This window comes from Centruroides vittatus, unplaced genomic scaffold, assembly GCF_030686945.1.
Source record: "Centruroides vittatus isolate TY-2023 unplaced genomic scaffold, ASM3068694v2 contig_564, whole genome shotgun sequence".
Taxonomy (NCBI): Eukaryota; Metazoa; Arthropoda; class Arachnida; order Scorpiones; family Buthidae; genus Centruroides; species Centruroides vittatus.
In genome coordinates, this window is record NW_027122335.1 from 1,049,816 (window position 1) to 1,066,129 (window position 16,314).

Sequence of the window (16,314 nt, forward strand, 5' to 3'; positions counted from 1 at the left end):
GTGCACACTGCATATGAATAGCACCCCAGGGCGAAGGATGATCTGAAATGGGGTATCAAAACTATGATCAGCGTTACATCTTTATTTTCAAATTTTAAATTTTTTTTTGCCAAGAAGATCGATTTGTAACGTTTTTGATCAAAGTAAAAAATTAACAGACCATTTCTATCGTATTTTTAATAATTTTTTCGAAAAAAAAGGAGCCAAAAGTAACCTTGCCATGGCACATGAAAAGATAAAGTTATGGGAGTTTTAAAATAAAACTTAGAATTATCGAAGCAAAAACTTTCGTAAAATATTTACACTATTCTTATCCATAAAATGTATGCAGAATAACTATCGATATTGTTGCTTAGTAACCAAAGAATAACAACTTTAAATTTGGAACTAACTAAAGAATATTCATTTCGAATTTGGAATGCACTTAGATTTATTTTAAACGCAAGAAAGGATTAAAAAAATGGATGAATTTTATAATTACGACGCCATCAGATGCAAACCACAGGTTTACAATGCTCCATCATCTCAATTTCTTTCTGAATCTTTGCTTTCGAAGAAATATTCTTTTGGATGGCAACATTCCATGCTTTCCAACTTTTGCTTGTTGAAAGAAGAGACTGTAGTCATTGGTGCTGGAAGTTCAATAATTATACTCAAGTTGAAAACAGGATCCCAAAGAATATTCGAAACTGTTTGCGGTAAAGGCGTTGCACATATTTCGGCTTATCCCGATTATACCATGTTTGCTGTCGCGGAGAAAGGAATTAATCCAACTATCGACATTTTTACTTATCCGGATGTTAATTTGAAGAAACTTTTGCAAAATGGCGCCGAGGAATCATACGTTCATTTGGATTTCGATAATTCCGGAAAGTATTTAGTCTCTCTTAGTTCTTTTCCAAATTATTCTCTTATAATTTGGAACTGGATAGAAGAACGTATAATTTTAAAGACTAAAGCATCCGATAACGATGTTTGGCAAGTAAAATTTTCACCATTTACAAGTGGAAACATTATTACAAGTGGTGTTTCTCATATAACATTTTGGAAAATGGAAAATAGTTTTACGGGCTTAAAACTGAAAAGTCAACTTGGCAAATTTGGTAAAATTAATGTATCTAATATTCGAAGTTTCGTTCAATTGCCAAATGACATAATATTGTCTACTTCTGATTGGGGAAATATATTACTTTGGGAGGATGGAATTTTAAAAGCTCAAATATGCCAGAAAGGGAAGAGACGTTGTCACGATGGAAACATTAATCAAATTATTTTAAAAGGTGGAGAATTTTTAACTATTGGAGATGACGGATGGATTAAAATTTGGGATACTGAAGGCTTAGAAGTGATTAATATAGACCAAGAGAAAGGTTTATTAGAAATAAAACCAACTTTTGAATTATTAGTCAAACAAAATGCTGACCTTCTTTATACTGTCCAATCGCCGGATAAAAAGGATGAAAAAGTATGGTTTTGCCTCGATTTAAAGGGTTATATATGGAAATTAGATTTATCTTTCACATTTTCACCTAAACAACCAGAAGTATTTCGAAGATTTCCAACCACTGAAATAACAGGTTGTGAAATTAGTCCTACGTCTCATATAATTGCAATAGCATCTACCGATGGTATCTTACGTCTATATAATTGTCTCAATTATTCTCCGATTACGAGTCACGAATTTCATCAAGCTCCGACTTCAATGATGTGGGGTTCTAGAATGTTAGATAGAGGAGGTGGTTCTCTGATTTTGGGTTTTGAAGATGGAGTCGTTAGGTGGATGGTTATAAAAAAAAACGTAAGACAAATAATCAAATTTGATCTCGAAATGCGCAGAGTTGTAAAAACACATACTGCCGCTATAACGTGTATTAAAACAAATTCTTTTGCTACTTACATGGCAACAGCTAGTTTAGATGGAACGATATTTTATTATTTTGTGCGAGGTGGCGAAATGAAACCTTTAGGATTCGTTGATCTTCGACGCCCTATTCAATGGTTGATATGGTTAGATAAAATCGAATTAATAATTGCATATTGCAAAGACGATATTTTAACTGTAGTTGAAACTATAAGAAGTTATGGTGTTAGAGAAAATAAATCAACATATAATTTAGATCTTTCTTGGAAAGAAATAGAATTGAAAAGTGTGGAGTTGCATGAGAAAGTTTCCGTTCCGATACCGAAAGAATTTGAATCTGTAAAGAGGACTGCAGAGATTGATGAAGAAATCGAAGAAAATTTAATGCATTTAGATACAAAAATGGAAAAAAATAATACAAATGAACAGGAAATAAACAGAAGTGAAAACGAACTTACAAAACCCAATGGATATAAAAATACTTCTAATGCAGAATCCAATATTACAGATGAAGCGGAAGATATGAAAACATCCGAATTGAAATCATCATATTTAAAATTTGAAAAAGATACGGACTACGAATTACCTAGAAAACCATTTAATATAACATGTGGTTCATATACAGGCATTGCGGGGAAATTTTGGTTATGTATGGGAGGAAATAACAGAGGATTTTTATACGAATATTCAATTTCTAAGGATATTTTAACAAAAAGAGAAATTCCTAATCTAACACCAAATCGAATATTGAAAATGTTTCCTTCTGAGTTGGATTCAGTTTCGTGTTTGCATTTTACGACTAATAAAAGCTATTTAGTATCCGGTCATAACGATGGCGTATTGAGTGTATATTGTATTGAGAAACGTAACAAAAACGAAGACATGTATTTAACATCGTTTTGGTCTTCGGGTATTCACGATTTCCAGAAAGGATCTATAAAATTTATAACGAGTAGCCACGATGGAAAACTTTTAGCAACTACCGGAGAAGACGGTAACGTGTTCCTTTTCTACACGAATGCTCCAAAGTACGATAAAATTCTCCCGGAAAATATAAATATTCCCGCATCTGAATATTTGGGAGGGGCTCCTAATATAGAAAAAGATGCGTTGAGTTTAGAACAAATATGCAAAGTTTCTCTAGAAGCGGAAAACTTGAAAAAATTGGAAAAAAATCGTTTCCATCAAATCCAACAAATGACTCTTCTTAGGGCTAATTATGAAAAGTTAACATCTAGAAATAAAATTCTTCCCAAACACATGCAATCAGACTTTAGTAAAATTGTTGTGCACGATAATATAAAAGCACCGCTAGAGAAAGAAATAAAAATAAAATCAGAAAATATAAAGAAGAAATTGGAATATGAAGTTGCTCAAAAAGAGATGGTATTTAACAAACTAAATACTCAGTGGAAAAGTAATATCCAGCAACAACTGGTTGTGTTATCGTCATTTTTAACAAACGAAGAAGTTTCCACATCGAGAATGGCCGAATTTCCATTAAACGAATATGAAAATGTCGATTTTACAGAATTGGAAGAATTAAAAAAATTAGAATTAAAATCACAGAGTAAGGAGTTGTTAGAAGAAGAATCGAAAAATTTCGAAAAATTCGCATTGACGCAAATGAGAGAAACAGCAAAATCTGAAGATTCTAGAGAGACGATTTCGAGAGGATCCTTTGAACATTTTCGAACGAATGATGCTTTAGCTAAATTGTTAAGAAAAAATTTGGGAGATTACAAATTAAAAATCGATCACGATTATCTTCCTCCAGAATATTTACCCGTTAGAGCCAGGCAAAAATATAAACAATTACTTAAACTCGAAGTGGATGTACATCGAAGAAAAACTGCATACAATAATCAAGTAATGCTTTTAAATTCGTGGAGAGAAGATATAACAAATAAACTGGAACAATATAATGGATTTATAGAACTGAAGTTTCCTACAGAAATTTATCTCGAGAGAGGAAAGGGGTTGTCGCCGTCTATTAAGAATGAGTTACTGAAGATACAATCGACTATGTACGAACATAAATGTTGCGACGATATCAAACAAGCTTCGAGTACATTTTTTAATACCTGCTGTTGTCCGAGACAGGTGGAAAACAAACTTAAAATTTGGAAATATTCAAACAATATTTCTATGGAAAAAACTTCCGATATATCAAGTAAATTAAAAATGGCGGATGAAATCATACTAAATTATACTATTATGAACAGTTATATTGAAAGCCTAAAAAGTATTTGGATGTTTGATAGTCGAGTGCATTTTCTAAGACTGCAAAGAAGTTTGATGGATCAAGAATTAAAATATTCGGATATTAGACGAAAACTGTTTTATATCGAACATCAAATATTAGATAAATACGACCAAGAAGAAGAAGAGTTGATAAATAAATGTAAGGAGGAGAAAAAAGAAAAAGAAGAATTGGAAAGTGATTTGGATAAACAAATGGAAAAAATGGCAGAACAAGCTGAAATTATTGCCAAGTTAAAAGAGGAAGAAACAAAAATACATTCTCTTTTAGATAATTTATTGGGAGAAAATAATAAATTTCACGATCTGTTGACTATGTTTTTTAAGAAAAACGTTTCTTTAAAAACAGAGAAAAAAGAGGAAGCAGAGGAAGAGGAAGAGGAGGATAACGAAGACTTCGAAGATGATAAATCTGACTGGTTATCAGAAGAAGATTATTACGAAGATTTTGGATGGGATGGAAGTGGATGTCCTCCATGTTGCGATCCTGATTTATTCGAATCAGTTTGTAAATTGAGAGAGAAACGAACCGAAGTAGAAACAAAACTAAAAGAAACAGAAAAATTACACGAAGCTGAGAAATTAGAATGGGAATCGTTGACAAAGAAATTAAAACTAATCGATAATGTTATATATCCAGTAAAGAAAGCATTAGAACAAGTTCAACTCAAGAAACAGAAAGAATTAAATGAAATTAATGTTACTGTAAATCTATTTATGGATCAGATACAACATTGTGCGCCTCAAATGCCTGCAGATCTGAATACCGCCATTCTATTTCCATATCAAGTGTTAGAAAATTTGAAAGAAAGAGGAACAGATCTCGCTAAACAAAATATTGAGAGAAGGAAAACACAGAAAGAAATACTCTCTCAACAAGCTGTTCTTACTAAACAATGTGAAACTCTAAGTCAGAAAATTAGAGAAATGAATGAAATGAGTAAAGCCAAAATGATATCAAAATTTGGTCAAACGGTTGACATGAAACGCATAGAAATGTTGAAGGAATCTCCAGAAGTACAAGAATTAGAAAGAAAACAAAAGAAAATAATCATGAAACAAGAAGAATCTTTAAGAGAATGGAAGAGAAAAATTGAAGATAAAAAAAGGGAATATTATCATGTCCTTTTAGAAAATACAGAAAAAGTACAGATTTTAGCTGCTCTCAAAAGGAGAGCTTTGGTTCTTAATTCCAAATTTGAGGACAAAAAAAGATGTGTAGTTTTCCCTAAAAACATGTAAAATACTTAAAACTAAAGTATGTATATTATATAATAAAATGTGTATTACTTTATAAAAGCTGCACATTCAATATGTTTAAGCATAGATTTAATAGATGTAAAATGTCATTAACAAATTTTCATTCTCATCTTTTATTTTCAAATGTAATTAAAAACAAATAAATCTGATTATAAGTTAAGATTTAGAGATTTTTATATTTTTGTCTTTTCCAATTTTCCAAAATTTTCCAAAATTAAAACTAAATTATGATACATTTTTTTACTTAAATGTTAAAAAAATACTTAAACTATGTTTAAAATGTTTTATGTTTGATTTTGATTTAAAATATTCAACTAAATTATATCTAAATAGTTAAATGTTCTTCAAAAGATATCCGAGATTTTGTGAAAGAAATTAATGTCATGACAATGAGTGCATTAATATTGTAATGTGCTATAGGATGTGGGAGAGTGATACAATGTGATATTTAGTAAACAAAAAGTTATAGTTAATGCAAATAGATCTTTAACCTCTCAAGCTTCTTACAAGAGAAAGTTGATAAAAGGAAAAGCAGATTTATATGGAGAGAGAACTGGGCTCAAGTAATCAATATATAAAGTTTGACAAAACTTTAGACAACTGCTGCACTTGGGGTTAAGAAATCCACCAGATGTGACATAGAAAGATTTGGTTTGATGGGATAAGGAATGCAACAGCACTCTGGCAAGTAGATGCCTCCTGGAAATTCCCACAGGAAGCTGTTCTCTATTTAGGTTAGATATAAAGAAAACCCAGAAAATTTTATGTTACCAGTCTTTACATCCGGCAAAAATCTGGGAATAACTATCAGTGGTTTTATTCACATATGGACTGATGCAGAAAGAAGCGCAGACCTGTGAAAACAAATATTCTACAAAGTGCAGGGATAAAAATGTGACCAAGTATCTAATCTATATATGCATAGTCTCAGTTTGTAATGTTACATTGTCATTTAATACTCAAGTTTAAAATGTGAGCTTAACTTCCTTATTCTGTACAAAGCAACAATCAATGATAAAATTTTTAGTGTTGAAAGATCGAGTGTCTATTAAAATTCATAGAAATTTGCAAGCTGTTTATATCAATGGAATACTCAAAAGAGGTATTTGCTTTTAATACCACAACAATGCAAGACTCCGAGAAATAAACAGCAAAGATATAGATTGTAAGGCCGGGATCGCACCCAAGATACGGGAGACGAACCACCGAACAAACGTCAATGAACGGGTGATATATGTTTTGAGCGAGGTCGGGGAAGCGAAGTAATGTGTAGCGTGGTGTAATATTTAATTGTCAACATTTCCGGTCGTAGATCGCGTGAGAAGAAGAGGGAGAGACATTGATAGAAAGCTTTGCGGTTACTTAATTACGAGTCAAAATCGAAAAAGTGTGAGGTTCGAACCGTCACGAAATTCGTGTAAAAAATTATTGTTGTACGGAACGAATGTAAGAAAAATGTTAGATGTTAGAAATTAAATCGGAAAGATACAGATTAACAAAAAAGGAATAATAGGCTAAAATTACAAGCGTTGGTTACTTAGTTCTAACGACATCTCCGATGTACGCTACATCTGGGAAAGGTGTTGTATGAGATCGTCTCGGGTAGACTTTTTCCCGCGACTCGATTCGATCTTTTTTCACCTGGGAACGGGAGAGAAGACCAATAGAAAAGTGACATGTAAATTTCGGAACCAATGAAAGGAAGAGATTCAGGGGAAAAAATTTCTGTAAAACCCCGTTGAACCGCCAAGTCAAGTGGCGGTAAAAAGGAGGGTTTTCCTAGAGCCGAACAGTCTCTCCTGTCGCAGCAGCCTTGCCCAATTACTTTTAACAACGAAACCCAACCCGTGCCGCTAAGCGATATTGTTTGATACGAAGGACCCCGGACAACGGACTATCCGACGAGGCCTCATTACTGCCCCGGAGCTGCAGTTGTTGGTGTTGATTCTGTAGGTAGAAGCTAACCCCTACCCTTGAACGCGTTCATCTGCTCAAGAGAAGACTCCGACAGAGCAGCTTTTGATTGACGGATCGTGGCCAGAAATAAAGGACATTCGATAACAAAATTATGTAAGCAACATTTCATTCCAATAAACGGGAATTTGTGAAGGTACTGGTCATCTATTGTCTTCATGATCACCACTCACATACACAAGTGACCCTTAGTCACTCCTGGAAAATGGTTCGAAGGGAAGATGGAGATCATGACCAACCAGATATTCGATCGAACCAGACATTTGTATATATATTTTAAAATTAAATTTAATATTTAAGTGGTAAATATATTTTTATAAGTATGCCGGAACAGTGGGAGGATCCTCATTAATTCATCAAGAAATTACATCACTTGATGAATTAATGAGGATGTCCATTTAGATTTTATAAAATGTCTTTTATATAAAGAAAAATATTAATATTAATAGAATTGTTTAATAAGTAACGGGGATTTATACCTGGATGATAATGCTGAAGCAGAGTGAAGAAATGCCCAAATCCATCCAACGAACTACTTAGAGTATTTGCCGGGTAAGCATCTTTGTGGTATTCCACAAAAAATACAAAATTAATAATAAATGCTACTTGTAATGTCGTTATAACGAAGGCAAGTTTACCTCGTTTCCACATCTCTTCTAATTAAGAAGAACGTGAATTTACTAAGAATTCGTTAGTTGACCCCACGCCCTTACCTGGTTATTAGTTAAGAGGTTTTGCATAATTTATGAAATGAATTCTTATACAATTTTCCTGTGATGAACTCCACGCTATCTACAGGAAAATTACACGAAATATTTAGAGAAGTTATTGATTTAAAATCACGGAAAATCGAATTTAGTTTTGATAAATATATATATATATATAATATAATTATTAAATGCGCTCTCGAATTTCCATGAAAAATCCGTCCCTTTTAAGCTTTCTGACGTTCTGCGTGTTGTCAGTTATGTGAAATTAATTTATGAAACTTTTTCTGTGAACGGTTTAAAACGTTATAAACGGAATTTTATTTAGGATAATTTACGAAAAAAAATTATACAGGAATTAAATTTTTAAAGTCCTTTCTTCCTATGAGAATTCCTGCTCGGCCATCATGAGGACGTGAATTGCCACCACCTAAAAATAAACAAAAATTAATAATAATTTCGAATATTGTGCTGTATTTATCGAGTAGTGTTTCATAATTAAATACAGTCAAGCCTCGATTTAACGCCACCCCTTTAAAATTGGCATTAAATCGAATATGGCGGTGAATTGAAGTATCTCGAGGTTTACTCACAACTTCAAGTCATGGAGGATCTAGAAGTATCCAAACGTAAAAATTAATTAGTGATTATTTATTGTGAGGTCACAATGCCGGGCTGCAATTTTAATCATATTTTTTAATTTATTTCATTTAAAATATATGCTTTCCATCTCAAATTAATAGCGTGTTGTCCCCGTACGTACATCGTACTTTTTTACTGCTAGCAATAGAGTCGTGCCGGTCATCTATCTAAACCTTTCGGGGGAATTTTTGGATTGAAAAAACGTGACTTCCGGTACAAACCGGAAGTTCATATATGGTCAGTCGTGGCCTCCTGGGGGCGTTGTGATGCGTTCTTGCTGTTGGTGCATTTTCTTGTTGAGTGTCAATTAGGAATTTTTTGTATTTTGGCTGGTGTTGTGTTTTATTGAAGATATAAAGAACTCTTTAAAGTGGCAACAGTTTTCAATTGATAATATGAAGAGAAATGGTTCTCCTGTGATAGACAGCCAGGAAAAATATTTACACGGATACTGCAGTTGAAAGGTCTGATCATCCAGATCTTCGTGTGTTAATTCGAGGTAACTATGATAATTTGTTTGAAAACTAAATTTAATTATGATGTTATTGAGAACTTAATTTAATCTTTGAATTCTGCTATTTGTGTGGCTTCTATACCCGCTGTATTGCGTTGCAAAATACGCCCCTGTTTCGCAACGGAATATACGGGTTCTGTTATTAATTCCGCTTATATATTTCATTTTAGCTGTTTGGTAGACAAAATGTAGTAGAATCAACGCGTGTATTAACCTTGATAAGTTTTCAATTGTGTTTTTAAAAAATACAGAGGTTGTTTGACTAAAGATAAAACGTGGTATATTTAATAAGGGAGTAAATCATTGGGTGTACTTGGATATAGGACTTCTAGTTTAGATTTTATGGAAATTATTCTTCTAAGATAGTATTAAAGTAGGTACTGAAAACTCAATGATTTCTCTGTTAGTATTTTTACATGCTGCTTTTGTGTACATTCTCGATGATATAAATATTTTGGAGAGCACTCAATTGATTTTTATAGGAAGTTGCAGTATTTTCCATTGAGAGAGATGTACTTGGGTATGCCATTCTTTAATCTTGTTCCTATGGTACAAATACAGCTCTGAATGAGGCGGTTGGGACCTTATCGGTGTCGCAAACCATGCCCACAGAGTAAAGAAAGTCACGTGGGAAGTAAAGGGGCGGAATGTGTTTTGAGTACGAGATATTTCGACCCGGTTCCTTCTGATGACTATCCCAATCTTTTCTACATCGTCGCCATCTGGCGACTGAACACTAATTGTGGATTCGGGCTTGACCAACCGGCTGGTTGTGTGTAGTTTACCGGGTTTTATTCCACATAAACGGGCTACTTTCCTGTAGAAAGTATTCCCAGCAGATAGTTCACCTACGTGTTGTAATGCCAGGCCCTATGAAACTAAACCAAACCGATCATCTGGCGAATTTTAAGATTATTCTACGCGAAAGAAGATAATGAAAGGGCTAAGTTTTGGCACTTACCAATAAGAATGACGTAACGAGTCCGAACAAATAAATGATAAAGCGAATCTTCTTTTTTAAGTAAAGCGTGACTACGACTCTAGAATTACTTTCGGGACAAATTGCCTTTAAGCATTTATCATCCGCCAGCAAGAGGGGTAACTGATGGCGACATTTATCCAGTTCCACTTCCTCTTCGTACGTCCAAAAGATTTTGACGTAATCGTAAACATTTGCCAAAATTTCTTTGATTCTTCTCGTCGTTTTATCGCTAATTGCCATGAATTTTCTGTAGTATTTTTTTGTTACGTCCCAAATACTCTGTTTCTCCTGTTGGGGACAGAAACAATCCGCAACAGGTACTTTGCATAGGTTTTTCAGATCGAGTTTCCTCAACCATATTTTCCAAGCTGGTTCGGGTTTCATCCAATCAGCACATTGAATGACTACCGAATTTTCTTTGCAGTAAATTTGAGGAATCCAAAATGAAATTTTTGCTTTCATTGCTCTGTACCAATTGAAAATTTCGTTCCATACGCTCCGAATTAATTTTTTGCAACGTTCTTTTTGTTCTTTTTTAAGCAAGTCGATGTTTTTGATGCAATTTGCGATGCTCGCTGCAAACGTAAATTATGTTTACTATAAAAATTAATTGTATTTAAGTTTGCATTGTTTAACTTACCCATATCGACGAATAAAAATAAAGCCAGAATAATGAGAAAGGAAACGAAGAAAATCTTGTGCGCCATTTTCTCTGCTGGGATGTACAAAAGACTGATTTTTATTGTTCTACAAGGCGTATTTTTATCAATTTATTGTTTAACAACAATGTCATAGTGTAACAATATACCTTATGAATAAAATATAATAAAAAATTAATTTTTGGAAAGCAGTGGCGTGCGGTCATTGGAAGCGATGGAAGCGCCGATTCCACCTTCCAATGACCTTCCCTTGTATTTTATAAAATATAAATTTTCATATTTTAACGTACAGCATTAATTAAAATTAATATTTTATTATAACTGCATTATGTATCTTTTACAAATTTCTATACTACATGTGAAAAAAAACGATAAGATTGCTATTGTATATTCGAATAATTCAGTGGCGGAAGGAATGTCGAAACCGGGTCAGTTTCCAATCAGCCAGATTATATAGGCATTGGCACATGCGATTTACAGAGCACCAACGTCACCCGGTTTAGCTGGTGGATGCTTCACACATAAAGCTTCTAATTTTATATCCCGGACCGGTTGTGGGCTTTTAGCCGCCTGCCTGCTAGATATTCGGCTGCCCTCGCCCGATTATGTGAATCACGAGCAGACTAGATCAACGGCAGGCAACCCCCGGCCCGCGGGCCAGCTACGGCTCGCGAAAAGTTTCTATCCGGCCCGCGAGATCTTTAATAGATTATTAAATTGGAAAAATAACTAATTAATAGTCATTTTTCCAATTCTTTGTAATTTTTGAAAACTATAAAAGAAATAAATGTAGTAATTAACTTTTTATTTATTTATTTCATATTTGCAGACTAAAAAAATTACAAGTCACAAGAAGGCGTCAATTAACTACTACGGCCCGCGGAATAAACGTAAAATTTATTCTGGCCCATGTTATAAAAAAGGTTGCCCACCCTAGACTAGATTTATAATTTAACCCAACCGATAGGAATTTACTGGTATGTTTTTATGATAGTTCTGTATAGTTGACAGGAGTTTTAAAAAAATCCATTAAAATATTTGATATATTTATTCCGCGTTTATTCTGCTCTCCCATCTTATATTACTTACGGATTTCAATGTTAAACCGGTGATATTACGATTTAGTATGTCCCATCTGTAAGGGGATGCAGAAAAAACGTGTACAATTCTAGTACAGTGTTAAAAAATTAACTGTTACTTTGGCAGCATCATTTACAATCAAATTTAATGAATGAGACGTACAATGGTACAAAAAAAGCTCTAGAATTTATTTTCCTTAAATTTACGATTTATGTATCGGTCGTCATAAAAATTTCTTTCCACTTCTTTCCCAAGACTACGGATATTCAAGTACAAAGTAACCGGTTTCAACTTATTTCTACTTAAGTAGTAGTTAAATAGTTAAGCGATTAGGAATTATAAACATAAATAAAACCCTGATGAAAGAGCCGAAATTTTACTTAAACAGAAGCTTAACCGAACCAATCTCTTGCCGAGTACAGTAGGGTCTGATCTCTTCGTAAATATTAGATGTAATAAAGACAGAAATTTTTCCAGTTCAATGAGAGTGACCGAAAAGTTGTAAATTTTGTAAATTTCTGTGAACACTTGGTCCTAAAACGAATTAGTTAGAAAACGAACGACGGACAATCTGTTAAGTTTAACATATTTAGATTTTTACAGCTATGGTGAGAAACGTTTAAAATCTGCAACAACCCCGTCGCGTCCTTTGATATATACTAATGATGCGACAAAAGAGGCATTTGACATTGACCGGTATCGGCACCCTCGGGATTTGGCACGCACACACCTACCTGGACCGTCTCTGTTCCATTCATCAGCCACTCGTAGGGAGCTATTTCACTAAGTGGATTGTTTTAAGATTTAAAAAGTAAAGAATATTTTGTTATTTTTATGTACGTTTCTTCACAAAGTTATATTTAATTATAAGTTTCTTTAAAAGTATATTCATACAATTGAAGAATTTTTTGTACTAGGTATGTATATTCATCACACATTTTGTTTTACCAAGTAAGCTTTTTTTTCTAATTTTATATCGTGGCTAGTGATTAAAAAATTTATTTTAAAAAAGTTTAGGCTCAAGACCATATAATGAAAAAGAAAACATTATTAAAAGAGAAAGACCAATGTCTAAATTAAATATAAATACGTCAACAAAAAAATTTCGACATTTTGACGATAAAATTTACGACGAATGACGATTCTTTCGTAAAATTGAAGCAATTTGGAAATCAAAGAGGAATAGAATTTAACAATGGTAGACAATATAAAATAAATATTGAAAATTATAACAAGATAATTACGATTAATAGATATATCTAAATTAATAGACGTTATATGTTTTTTCTCAAAGCGAGAATTGGCATTTAGAGGGCATAGGGAATTTATTGAATCTAATAACGGAGGTAATTATATTGAACTTTCTTATTTATTAAGTACGTCGGATAATCTATTTGTGGCCGCCAGCGCCAGAGATCTCGAACACTGCCTGGCAACACTTGCCGACGAGAGTTGGCTGGCAACGTGAAAAAGAGGCGCGAAAGTTTGCGGGTTTTTGCCTGGATGTTGGCCGAGGATGTCGGTGACAGTTCTCACCTTTTTAATAAAGTTTTTTTGTTACTGTTCGTGTTTGTCTGCTTAGTTCTAAAGATCAGTAGGATCGAATGACAAATATTAAAAATGAATTTAAAGAAGTATACGGTTTTTACTGGCTTATCGAACAAACGAATACGAACGGGCCCTGACGCGCAATTAATTGATTGCCCCTGTAAGTCGGCTTCCTACAGAAACACAGCTTCCCTATCATCAAATGTCACGGCACGCCACTGCACGGCTGGTTTGTCGCGTGTTGCAAAGTATGTCCATGGTTGTCCAAAAAGCCAGTAAGATTAGTGGTGAGGTGTAACCTGGAAATAAGCCTCTATAAGAGATTCCCAAAACGTGGTTGTAGTAAACAGTCACAATACAACCCAATGCCAAGCAGAATGGTCCGTCGCGATCTGTCTCTATAAAAAGACAGACGCGGAAACCACGAGATTCTGTCAAAAAATCTAAATTTTTAGCATTAAAATGAGTCGCGACGCAACAATAAAATTTTAACAATTGTCTTGCAGTTTGTTCGAATGCGATTGTTTCGAGTGTTTTCTGAGTTTTTTTTTGTAGTTTAAGCTATTATTTTGGGTAAGTTTAGTTCCTGATCTTTCTAGATTTAGGTAATTTTTAACATTGTTAGGCGCTAAGTCACAATTAGCAGCGATAATTTTCCCAGAACGAATATTTCGATAACAATCGTTGTGTGGTTTCTTCAAAGTGAAAAATCGAGCCTTTGACTTAATTTGGGGAAGTGCATTCAATCTTTTCATTTTTGTCAATTGAATCGAAGTGTTAAAGCAAACTCGAATAATAAATTCTGTCATTTCCAGTTATAATTTTGTGTGTGTGTATTACATATGCATACACATTACATCCGATATGACATTATTATAATTAATCTAACCTTTAATGAATTCGAATAAATGAGTTTATTCGTCATTTTGTTTTCTCTTAATTTCTTCTAGAATATTTTCATTAGTTTTAATGACAATCGACAGAATAGAGCGGCCGAATGGCCGAGCGGTCAAGGTGGCAGCCTACCGCTCTGGGGGACCCGGGATCGAATCCGAACGGGTCGAATAATCCCCAGGAATTTTTCGGGGGGTGGTCCGTTCGGATATGTCGGGCCCCGTCCCTCACCACCCGGTCGCCCCATTGTGGGCCTGGCCGAACCCATAATGGGCCTACTAAAAGAGACCCTCTTAGTGCTCACAGGGCGAAAAGAGTTAAAAAAAAAAAAATCGACAGAATAGCATAACCTTTATAAACCATAGAACTGTTATTATTATAATATATTTAATACATAATAATTGAATGAATAATTTTAACGTTTTCGTTTATTATTCCATTACAACTTTATATTCATTTGTGATTAGAATTTTTCTTATATTTAAAACGATCATTTCCTATCGTATTTATATTATTAAATTTTCATTTCAGTTTTTAATATTGTCTTAACGCTCGTTCTACAATATTTAATACTCGTTTGTTTCTTGCTTGCAGAATGGAAAATTTCAAAGCGTTGAAAAAGTGGAATACCTTTTTTTTTTTTTTTTTTTTTTTTTTTTTTTTTTTTTTTTTTTTTTTAAACTCTTTCCGCCCTGTGGGCACTAAGAGGGCCTCTTTTAGAAGGCCCATTATGGGTTCGGCCAGGCCCACAATGGGCGACCGGGTGGTGAGGGACGGGGCCCGACATATCCGAACGGACCACCCCCCGAAAAATTCCTGGGGATTATTCCACCCGTTCGGATTCGATCCCGGGTCCCCAGAGCGGTAGGCTGCCACCTTGACCGCTCGGCCATCCGGCCGTCAGTGGAATACCTCTGGAGGAGACAGTTCAGAGGAGAGCACCTCGACATCGGAATCGTCTTCTTCTTCAATTCGAGTGATTCGTGTGCGTCCGAAAGAAGTGGTGGAGGGCGCGAAGGAGAAATTTGTTGAACCCGACAAGAAACGGGTGATTGTCATCTCTCCCAATGAGAGCACCTCGTCTGTCATCGATTACCTGGAACAGAGATATCCAGAAGTTCCGGAATGGTCGGTGCAGAGACAGGCACGCGAGCAAGGAATGGAAGAGGAGTGTAAATCAATTCTGGAAAAGAGGAAAAAGAAGCCTTGGTGGAAGAAGATCTTCTTCTTCTGGAAGAAATAAATCTTCAAGGTCTTCTCACCGGATGTGACTTCCCCCCGATTGTGACTTTTTTTTACCCGGATATGGACTTATACCTGGCTGTGACCTAATGACCGGATGCGACTTCATTCATCGGATGTGACTTTTCGTGGCGGTTTGGCGTCTTCCCTTTCCTGCTGACGGTACTTGGAATGATACGTGTCCTTCGTCATCGCTTACGAGGGACGTGTTCTTCCACTTCAGTTAATTAAAGTCGACGGTGACAACTTAGCACCGTCTTCGGTCGTGAGGATGTTCGATTGGTAAAATTCTGATCGGAAAATAATGGATTTTCGCCAGCAACGTGCGTGTCAACACTGGACACCTGAATGAAAACAAAAGGGAAATATCGCAGTTAGCATATGTTTAAGCCACAATTATAATTATGTTGAACAATTAAATGTGTACTTAATAAAACTTTTTAATTTTATATTATTGTTTACGTGTGTCAGTTTAAATATCACATCTGCACATTTTATTTTTGGACTAAGTTATAATTAAAGTTGAAGATTTTTTGAGGATTTTTCTGATGTACTGCGCGATCATCTGCCACTGTTATGTACCGTACTGTACAATGTAGAATATAGCCGAATACAGAATAAGGTTGAAAATTGCAGCAGATTTTCTTACATATGTTTAGAGCAAATGAGAGACGGAATTTGAGAAAGAC

The 16,314-nt window shown here is 34.5% G+C and overlaps 2 protein-coding genes across 2 annotated transcripts; one reads left to right on the top strand and one right to left on the bottom strand.

Annotated features, from left to right (window-relative positions):
* Window positions 1-347: 347 nt before the first annotated feature.
* On the top strand, window positions 348-5,467 carry LOC136978949 (cilia- and flagella-associated protein 44-like). The gene has a single exon (XM_067274794.1). It carries the CDS (start codon window positions 461-463, stop codon window positions 5,363-5,365), a length of 4,905 nt encoding a protein of 1,634 aa, XP_067130895.1. The 5' UTR covers window positions 348-460; the 3' UTR covers window positions 5,366-5,467.
* Window positions 5,468-8,427: 2,960 nt separating this feature from the next.
* LOC136978923 (uncharacterized) lies at window positions 8,428-10,979 on the bottom strand. Its single transcript, XM_067274761.1, has 3 exons — window positions 10,843-10,979; window positions 10,182-10,777; window positions 8,428-8,494 (listed from the first exon to the last, which is right to left on the bottom strand). The coding sequence occupies exons 1-3, from the start codon at window positions 10,907-10,909 to the stop codon at window positions 8,447-8,449; spliced, it is 711 nt and encodes a 236-aa protein (XP_067130862.1). The 5' UTR covers window positions 10,910-10,979; the 3' UTR covers window positions 8,428-8,446.
* Between the last annotated feature and the right edge of the window lie 5,335 nt (window positions 10,980-16,314).

Excerpts from the sequence above, each read along its gene's own strand:
- LOC136978949 (XM_067274794.1), top strand. The coding sequence starts at position 461 with ATGGATGAATTTTATAATTACGACGCCATCAGATGCAAACCACAGGTT.
- LOC136978923 (XM_067274761.1), bottom strand. The coding sequence starts at position 10,909 with ATGGCGCACAAGATTTTCTTCGTTTCCTTTCTCATTATTCTGGCTTTA. Across the intron at positions 10,778-10,842 it reads ATTTTTATTCGTCGATATGG|CGAGCATCGCAAATTGCATC; the intron begins GTAAGTTAAACA and ends TTACGTTTGCAG. Across the intron at positions 8,495-10,181 it reads TCGTTACGTCATTCTTATTG|GTGGTGGCAATTCACGTCCT; the intron begins GTAAGTGCCAAA and ends GTTTATTTTTAG.